Source organism: Vicia villosa, unplaced genomic scaffold (genome assembly GCF_029867415.1).
Source record: "Vicia villosa cultivar HV-30 ecotype Madison, WI unplaced genomic scaffold, Vvil1.0 ctg.000779F_1_1, whole genome shotgun sequence".
Taxonomy (NCBI): domain Eukaryota; kingdom Viridiplantae; phylum Streptophyta; class Magnoliopsida; order Fabales; family Fabaceae; genus Vicia; species Vicia villosa.
This window is the reverse complement of record NW_026705348.1, coordinates 347967-357158: the sequence shown is the minus strand read 5'-3', so window position 1 is coordinate 357158 and position 9192 is coordinate 347967. Positions and strand designations below refer to the sequence as shown.

The window sequence follows — 9192 nt, the reverse complement described above, 5'->3', positions numbered from 1 at the left end:
CCAAAATAAAGAGTGGCAGTATGGGCCATGAAGACAATTTCACTACGAGACAAAGACATAACTAGTTGATTTAATAAAGGATAATACAAATACATAACCAATAGAAATACAAACACAAATACAAATACAAATACAAATACAAATACTAATACAAATACAAATACAAATACAAATACAAAAACATCAATAAAAATACAGATACAAAATACAAATGACATACAACTAATTGTTGGTGGAATTTGATCCACGGTTAGGACTGGTATTTCTATTGTGCCCGACTTCACGACATATGCTACACTTTCGTATCATTTTCTCATGATCCATCTCGGTTGTGATCCGGGTGCTGTTCGGGTGACCTCTTTTCTTTCCTCGCATGTTATCATTATGCCAAACCACGTCCCCTTCATACGCAGGCCAATAATCCTCCTTTGCCATCACTTGAAATGAGTTGTTGTACACTCCGAGCAAGGTATCCGCCTTGTGAATGGGAGATAAAAGTGCTAACGGATCTTGATGCGCATACGAACATGCTGCAATTACATGAGAGCATGGCATCTGAAAGGCTGGAAACTTTCCGTAATCGCACCACCCTTCCTCTATAAGAACCCTGTATTGTTGTCTCGGAAGGCCCTCGTTATGGTCAATCGTTTCTTTAACACTGAAGGTCTGGTTGAATCGATCGAAAGATGTCACAATATGGCTGTTGGCTTTGGCAGATTGCTCTTTCATGAATTTGACGCATGTTTCGCTGAATACTTGTCCGGATTCTAGAACTGCACTCCAACGCTCACCTCTTCTTGCGAAAAGAGAAGCCATCCTATAGTATGTTGCTTCCACCAAGGCAGTGATCGGAAGGTGTCTAATGCCCTTAAATACCCCGTTCATAGACTCCACAAGATTCGTAGTCATGTGCCCCCATCGCTTCCCGTTGTCGTGTGATCTGGTCCATTTCTCTCTAGCAAGATTGTCTATCCATTTGCCTGCATCTGGATTTGCCGCTACAATTTCATGTCGATAATATTGGAACGTCGGTTGAGTCAACGCATATCCGGCATTGACAAGAGTCTTCCGAAGATCCCTGTCCTTTATCTCCCGCATGAAATTTTGTGCAATGTGTCGAATACAGTAAACATGCGTTGATGTTGGGTTTTGCCACCCGTTTGTTGGATTGTTGTACGCACTCTCAATGGCAGCATGTCTGTCTGAAATCAAGCAAAGTCCAGGTTGGGGGGCAACGTGTGTCCGAAGATTTCTGAGAAAGAAACCCCAACCTCCAGCAGTTTCTCCTTTCACAAGAGCGAACGCAACAGGAAAGATGTTACTATTTCCGTCTTGAGCCACAGCCATCAACATGGTGCCTTTATATTTTCCGTACAACCAAGTTCCATCTATTTGAAGAATTGGTTTGCAATATGAAAATCCTTGAACACATGGGCGGAAAGCCCGGAAAAGCCTGTGGAATATCACATTTCCTTGAAGGGACGTTCCGTCTGGAGATTGCGCCGGAAGGGTCTCTAAAATAGTAACGGTTCCAGGAGCATAAATTTGAAGCGCATATAAGAAATGTGGGAGTCGTTTGTACGAATCCTCCCAATTTCCATACACAATTTCGATCGCTTTGGTCTTTGCCAGCCACGCCTTTCTATAAGACGGAGTGTAATTGTATGTTGCAACGATATGAGAGATTATCGTTTTCACCTTTAACGATGGATCTTTTTCAACTAGAGGCAAGATTTCTTGACAAATAATGTCATAACTTAGCTTACGGTGATCTTGTGAAACATTTGTGTTAACACACGTGTGATCTTGGGAAATATATCCTATAACCCTTGAATCACTTCTCTTCCTGTATGATGCATGCAACCTGAATCCACAATCAGTGTTTCTACAATAAATTTTGTACCTCTCAACATTGGCGCGATCAACTCTAAAATCAACATTGTTTGCCATACGTAATCTTTTTATGGCCATGATACATGCCTCCTTTGAACGAAATCTGTCTCCTACTTTTAACCGTTGATCTGTTTGAGTGTATGGATCATAGAAAATATCAGTCGATGGTTCGTCATCCCCATCAAAATTCAAGTTCCTCATGTGCGCTGGAGGCATATGCACTTGATCTCGTGGTACAACAACTTCCGGTTCATCTTCACTTTCCTCGTTGACCAAGTTATCAACTTCTATTTCCGGTGCTTCTTCTTCTTCATCTACAACGTCGACCTCTGCTTGCTCGTCTTCAAGTGCATCAATGACTTGTGACTCAACCATTTGTGTGGGTTGAACTTCTGGTAGAGTAACATAGAGTTCTGTGCAGTCGTAACCAGAATACTCGTGATTAGCGAACATATTCTGCATGTCTTCATCATCTTTGATCTCAACTTGGATAAACTTATCCGGGTTGTCCCCACGAAGAAATCGATATTGGTAAAAAATTTGGGATACACCACCCATTGCAAGCTTCGTCTCTAATCTCCCTTTGAAGTAACTGAAATTTTCTTTTCTGTTAAACAAAAGCGTTTAACCTCAGTGTTTCTAAACAGAAAACCAACTTCTTCGTTGTCATATGTCTCACCAAAAACATGAGCGTTGATAATGTATTGTGGAGGGGCCATTGTTTAGTGGGTAGAGAGTGTTATTTCAGATGTGTAATGAGTTGTGTTATTTTTCACATTAGAGGTATGCTTTTATCGTCACAAACTTACTGAGTTGATTTGAGGTGTGCATGACACTGGTGAACTGCTGCACAGTCGACTTGACCAGACACAACCATACTGAGCAGTGCATACTGTACAATCACATGCGAATAAAGTTGATGGAAAATGAATGCCTGTATCGTCACAAACGTACTGAGTTGATTTGAGGTATGCATGACACTGATGAACTGCTGCACAGACGACTTGACCAGACACAACCATACTGAGCAGTGCACACTGTACAATCACATGCGAATACTGTACACTAATTATTTTCGGTGAAACAGCAACAAGAAAACCCTAAACCCTAAAATTAAAAAAAATAACAAAGAAAACCCTAACCCTAAATTTTGAAAAGAAAAAAAAATTGATGCATGTAGGCGCCACCCCAGGTGGCGCATTAGTGGTTTTTTTAGCAGCATGGCGCCACCTGGGGTGGCGCATTAGTGTCTTTTCCTTTTTATTTTTATTTTTTTTGCCCTAATTTTGTTAAGTGGTCCCCACTGTCAAAAACCTAGACTAATTTGCCAGCATGTGATCTACCTGTAACAAAATACTGTATGCATGCATGCGTAGACAATTCAGCACAGAACACGGGATGCAGGCCTAGTCTATTCTGCCAAAAACAAATAATGCATGGTCAATTCAGCACAAAACACGGGATGCAGGCCTAGTCTATTCTGCCAAAAACACAAAATGCATGGTCAATTCAACACAGAATGCATGTGAACCCATCTTTATCACTTTGAGATCTGTATCACATGCATGCTCACCACTTGGCTATCATGCACTAAACATCAGCAACCACCACCCCCTCTATAAATACACTCATAGAATACTCTCTTTTCACAAACATTTCATCTGTTATTTCAAAAAACACTTTGCATTTTCAAATCCGCAGAAAAGTTTCAGAGTTCTTGAAAATGGCTCAACAACTTCTTACCATGGGTGAAACTCACAGAGGAACTAGAGCAAACTTGGCGACATTTGTAAGTTCATACTTATTTATTTCTAAACATCTATGCGTATATGATATTCAGTTTAATCGATTTATTTGTGGTTCTTAGGCTGTTGACCGATTCCGTACACGTACTCACGCTTATGTTGAACCCGACGAGAGGATTATTCCGAATCTACAAGCATGTGGCTTCGGACATATCATAAAAATGCACAACAACACCATAGACAGAAAATTCATCCTTGCCTTACAAGAGCGGTGGAGGCCTGAAACCCACACGTTTCATTTTCCAATAGGTGAGTGTACGGTTACTCTAGAGGATGTTTATATGTTGCTTGGTCTGCCCATTGATGGCAAGGCTGTTAATGGATCTGTTCAACATGCTAATTCACTGTGTGAGAGAGTGTTGGGAAGAGATCTAGTTGTGCCTACTCAAGGTTCAAGAGGCCAGGGTATCAGTCTGGCCTCCCTTAGAGCTTATTATGATGAACTCGTCTTGAGCGACAACTCTACCGAGGAGTATGTTTGGTTAATGACTAAGGTCTATATAATGCTGATGTTTGGTAACCTTTTATTCCCGGAGTCGACAGGTAACACTGTCAACTTTTTTTTATTTAAGTAAATTTGATAGTATTAGCAAGATTAGGAAATATAGTTAGGGGTCTGCCGTTTTGGCGATGTTATACCAATCACTTTGTAAGAACGCGGTTGCCGACAAGTGCACCTTCTATGGATGTGCGTTCCTCCTAAAAGTATGGGGTTGGTGGAGACTGCCTACGCTATCCCCTGCAGGCAGGAACAACTACACGTTCCCTTATGCAACAAGGTACGTCTTTTTCAACGCTATCCCTTGAATGCTAAGTCTCTTTTACATAAAAATCTGAAATAACATGTTTGCTCTTTTTTTTTTTAGGTTCTGTGGTCCTAAATTGGATTACAGTAAGAATCCGAGGGAGAGTGTTATTTTGTATCGGGACCTAATTGATCACCTCCGAGCTGAAGATGTATTACCACTAAACTTTTATATGATCATATAGATGTATTACAATCCATCATCTTTTTTAATAATATGTTATTTTTTATCCTACGCAGTTTAATTGGAGACCATACTTGATGCTAGACCATGAGCCAAACGAGAGTGACCAGGAAGTTTGGACTGCAGTGACACCTATAATAAGGTTCAACATCGTGGAGATGCACCAATCTGACCGTGTGAGACTACAGTTTGGCATGCATCAACCAATCCCGGATCCCCCCACTGATTTGGGTCGCTGGCATATTAAAAGAGTCAATCAACAATGGGACCACACAGATTATCGTACATTCGCACCTGAATTATGTGAGATGTGGAAGCAGCGTCGCAGCCGTCTGCTACAATTCCCTGTTGCCCAACTCCCCATGTTTCCAACCGCGGACTACGTTGCTTGGTTTAGAACAGTCACAACCCCCGATATGTATGTGTCCGACCCCTACTACCTACACGACCCCGCCAACATCAATACAACCAACAACCACCCCAACAACCACCCCAACAACGCCAATAACGCCAGCAACGCCGACAACGCCAAACCTCCGAACAACCTTACCACGAAGAATATCAAACAACACCAACAACACCCTACCAAAGTCAACCCATCCAACAACAATCATGGGGCTTCACCCAACAACTCCATGACGCCGACCCCTCCACTAGGCTACCCGTCCAACAACAATCATGGGGCTTCACCCAACAACACTACGACGCCGGCCCCTCCACCTCCACTAGGCAACCCATCCAACAACAATCATGGGGCTTCACCCAACAACACGGCGACGCCGGCCCCTCCAGCTCCAATAGGCAACCCAGCCCCGACATGGGTCTAGATGACGAATACGACCCAAACGAGCAAATGATCACTCAATCGTAACAATACCAATAACATGGCTACTCCACACCCCAATTTTCACAACACCAACAATATGGGTACACCACACCCCAACAAACAATGCCATTTTTCCAAGGCCAATAAGCGCTGGGTTTTACCGACCATATGACGCAACTCCACCGCCAAGACCAATCTTTGAGGGCATGGGGACCCGACTATTTGACAACAGCATACAAGAATACATGTCCAACGAGCGCATGGAGGGGCTAATCTGAGGACCACCTACCCAGACACAACAAGAACAACCAAGGAATAGGGGGGTCGTGGAGAAGTGGGTCGTCGAGATCCTTCCAACCGGATTCGAACAGTTCCAGATTGCGGAACTGGCGGTCAGAGGGGTCATGGTCCGGGTCGGAGGGGTCATGGTCGGATGGGTCATGAATAGCATAATATCCATGTTTTAAAAATATTCGCTTTTTTTCGTATTTGTAATGTTTGGACTGTATGACCGTATTTGTAATGTTGTTTCTGCATTTATCGTATTTGTAATGTTTGGACTGTATGACACGTAGTGTTTAATTATTTATTTAATTGTTTTTTTAATTATGTTAAAACAATTTTAAAAAAAATCAAAAACAAAATATAATTAATATAAATATAAAGAAACAATTAAAAAAAACAAAAAAAAAATTAAAAATAAAAAAGGGAACACACATTGGTGCCACCCTAGGTGGCTTGCATGAAGAAAATGCACTATGGCGCCACCCTGGGTGGCGCATTGGTTATAGACAAATACACATTGGCACCACCAGAGGTGGTTCCTAAGTGGAGACCACCTCTGAAACCTGGTCATATGCATAATTTTGCCGAAAACATGGTTTTTGGTGTAAATTATTTATTAAACATGGTTATTTGGATTTTTTTCACTGATCACTCATGCAGGTACTTCATTTTATTTATTTTATTTTTATTATTTAATATAATATTGCTATTAGTTGATTAATTATAGTTTTATTTGCTAATTTAAGTTTTTGCCATTATATTTATTTTCACTAATTAACACACCTATCTCAAGTAAGAATCATTTAGGTTTCTTTGTAATTTTAATTATACTATTTTTGGTTCTTTCTCTTAGTTGGCATCTAATTCATTTTAATCTTATTGCTAAAAGTACAAAAATTAGTCTTTTAATTAACTTGTATATAATTAAATTCTTTTCTAATCAAAATTAATTTTAACCTTTTACGAATAATACGATGGGTGAATTTCACATTTCACCACATCTTCGAATTGGTCGACTTCCGATGTCGTACCAATCAATTACTTAAAACACGATTGAAATTCATGCGAATTGGTTTATGTCTGGAGTATTAATCGAACGCTATCGCTAAAAATGCGGTAATTGAATTAAGTCAAATTTTTTTGCCTCGAGTGAATTAATTCTGATAAAGATCACGATTCTTTATCAAGACTCAATCAAACAATTAACTCACCTCCCCTTTAGTCTTAGGTTGTTTTCAATTTTGTTTGGTGTTTATATTGTTTCATTTTTCTGCTGATAATTATATATTTGTTTCATTATCTCTATTTTGTTCGTATAATTATCATTTTACTTGTTGGTGGGATAATATATATTGTAAACCTTAAGTGTGGGAATTATCCTTAAGACCAGGGGGGCTTGCATCGCCTACGAGTCTTATTGATAATTCCACCCAGAGTGGGTTGAATATCCGGAAATGTTTGATACGAAGCTTGACTTTGTTGAGGGCAGGACTTGGTATTTAGTTGATCTCTCTGGGAACCTACCCCGAAAACTCGAACCTCATGGATAAATGAGTTGTTCTAAAATCCAAAGAGACAAAAAGTCTCGGCGGCTACGAACGACCCCATGAGACCTTCTAGAACATACCATTGGGAAGGGTAGGCACCCTAAGCCGTTAGGTCGAACCTATGAACCTAGGGCTTATGTGCTTATGTGCTTATTATACGTGTGCAATCTATATACTGCGAATGTCTTGAGTTTTAATTTTTGCAGGTATTCCTACGTGTTCCCTGGCCTGTAGGACTCTATTTCCAAGAACATGTCCTTCCCACGAAGGAAACCTCCATTCATGCGCGTCAATTGGCCTCTCGATGGCCATGAGACCTAGTGACTGTCTTGAACAGTCACCCCGCGACTGCATCTACGCACTCCCTAGCCTGTAGGGATTTTCTTTTTATATCCTTGTACTTTTACAACTACGTGTCCTTCCCACGAAGGACATCTTTGTTTACGCACGTCAATTGGCCTCTCGATGGCCATGAGATCTAGTGACTGTCTTGAACGGTCACTCCGTGCTTACATCTACGCATTCCCTAGCCTGTAGGGATTCTATTTCCAAAATCGCATCCTTCGTACAAAGGACATCCTCATTAATGCACGTCGATTGGCTTCACGATGGCCATGAGAGCTGGTAACTGTCTTGAACGGTCAATCCGTGCTTGCTCTCACGCACCCCCTAACTTGTGTAGGGTTTGGATTTCCATCTATACATCTTTCATCCCTAGCTGTAGCGATTTCACGTCGTCCGATATCGTCCTTAAATAGGTTGTGTTCCACACAGAGAACCTTCCCATGAGGGACAACTTCATTGGTACGAGTCGAATGACCTCTCGATGGCCATGAGATTTAGTGACTGTCTTGAACGGTCACTGGTTGCTACCTTCTGCATACTGTTGCACCCCAAAATTTGCCCATCTGATTTTATTTTTTATTGGCTTAAGTTTCCCATTCATCCGCATTTTTCATTAGGTCATCAGCATATCATACATTCATTAAACCATCATGGATTCAGGAGATCAATGTACTTAATATCAATTAAGGGTTCATCGTGATCAAAAGGCGTTTGCTTGTCATTTTATGCAAGTTGAATCAGAAAATTTAAGTGAGATCAGACTCTTTATAGTGAATTATTCATGTCAAGATGTTCCTCTATGCATCAAAGAAGTTCTCAAAATATTTTGGTCGCTTGAAGCACAAATCACTTATGGTTTGCGAATTAAAGACAAATGTTCATTAAATTAAAGATTTGAATTCATTGGTGCGAGCAAGGTCGGAAGGGCTATATGAGTTACTTGAAATACAAGTTACTAATTTGAGACAATTATGATGGTACAAAGTTGTGGCTCATGACTTCTCTCTTGGTATCGAGGATTTCAAGCTCACTTTTGAGCAATATTCAATATTGACTCGAGAGGCTACCCGTGCATAATTTCTGTTCAAGTCAAAGGTGTTGAAAAAGAAAGTTAAAACTCATATTTATGTTGATAAAGGAGGAACACCATAATTCTAAGTCACAAGGAGATCATACATTCACAATGTCCATGGAAGAATCTAAATGCTATTCAAGAATAATACAAAGAGGTCTCATGTTACATGTTACAATTTAACAAATATGAGTTAAAGCTACGTCCCACTTCACTGGTTACATGATCCACCTCTAATGTATTCATTTCAAAGTCAGAGAAGAAAATGATACAAATTGCCTCTAATCTTCAAAAATCACATCAACAGCTCCATAATCTCCTTAATTCATCAACAGCTCCAACCTTAACACCAGTTCTGCTTCATAGCTCAAGTCATCATACAATCCAAAGGGGAATCCAACAGTGGAAGCATCTAAATCAGCCTGCAAAT

The 9192-nt window shown here is 40.5% G+C and overlaps 1 protein-coding gene across 1 annotated transcript; it reads right to left on the bottom strand.

Moving 5' to 3' along the window:
* Positions 1-222: 222 nt before the first annotated feature.
* LOC131631136 (uncharacterized) lies at positions 223-2451 on the bottom strand. Its single transcript, XM_058901915.1, has 3 exons — positions 1125-2451; positions 757-998; positions 223-666 (listed from the first exon to the last, which is right to left on the bottom strand). Exons 1-3 carry the CDS (start codon positions 2449-2451, stop codon positions 223-225), a joined length of 2013 nt encoding a protein of 670 aa, XP_058757898.1.
* Between the last annotated feature and the right edge of the window lie 6741 nt (positions 2452-9192).

What these genes read in the sequence shown, in the direction of transcription:
- LOC131631136 (XM_058901915.1), bottom strand. Translation starts at nt 2,451, where the DNA reads ATGGGTGGTGTATCCCAAATTTTTTACCAATATCGATTTCTTCGTGGG. An exon ending in AACATCAACGCATGTTTACT is followed by an intron (nt 999 to 1,124) that starts GTATTCGACACA and finishes ATGAAATTGTAG; the next exon opens with CGGCAAATCCAGATGCAGGC. An exon ending in CAGTTCTAGAATCCGGACAA is followed by an intron (nt 667 to 756) that starts GTATTCAGCGAA and finishes CGATTCAACCAG; the next exon opens with ACCTTCAGTGTTAAAGAAAC.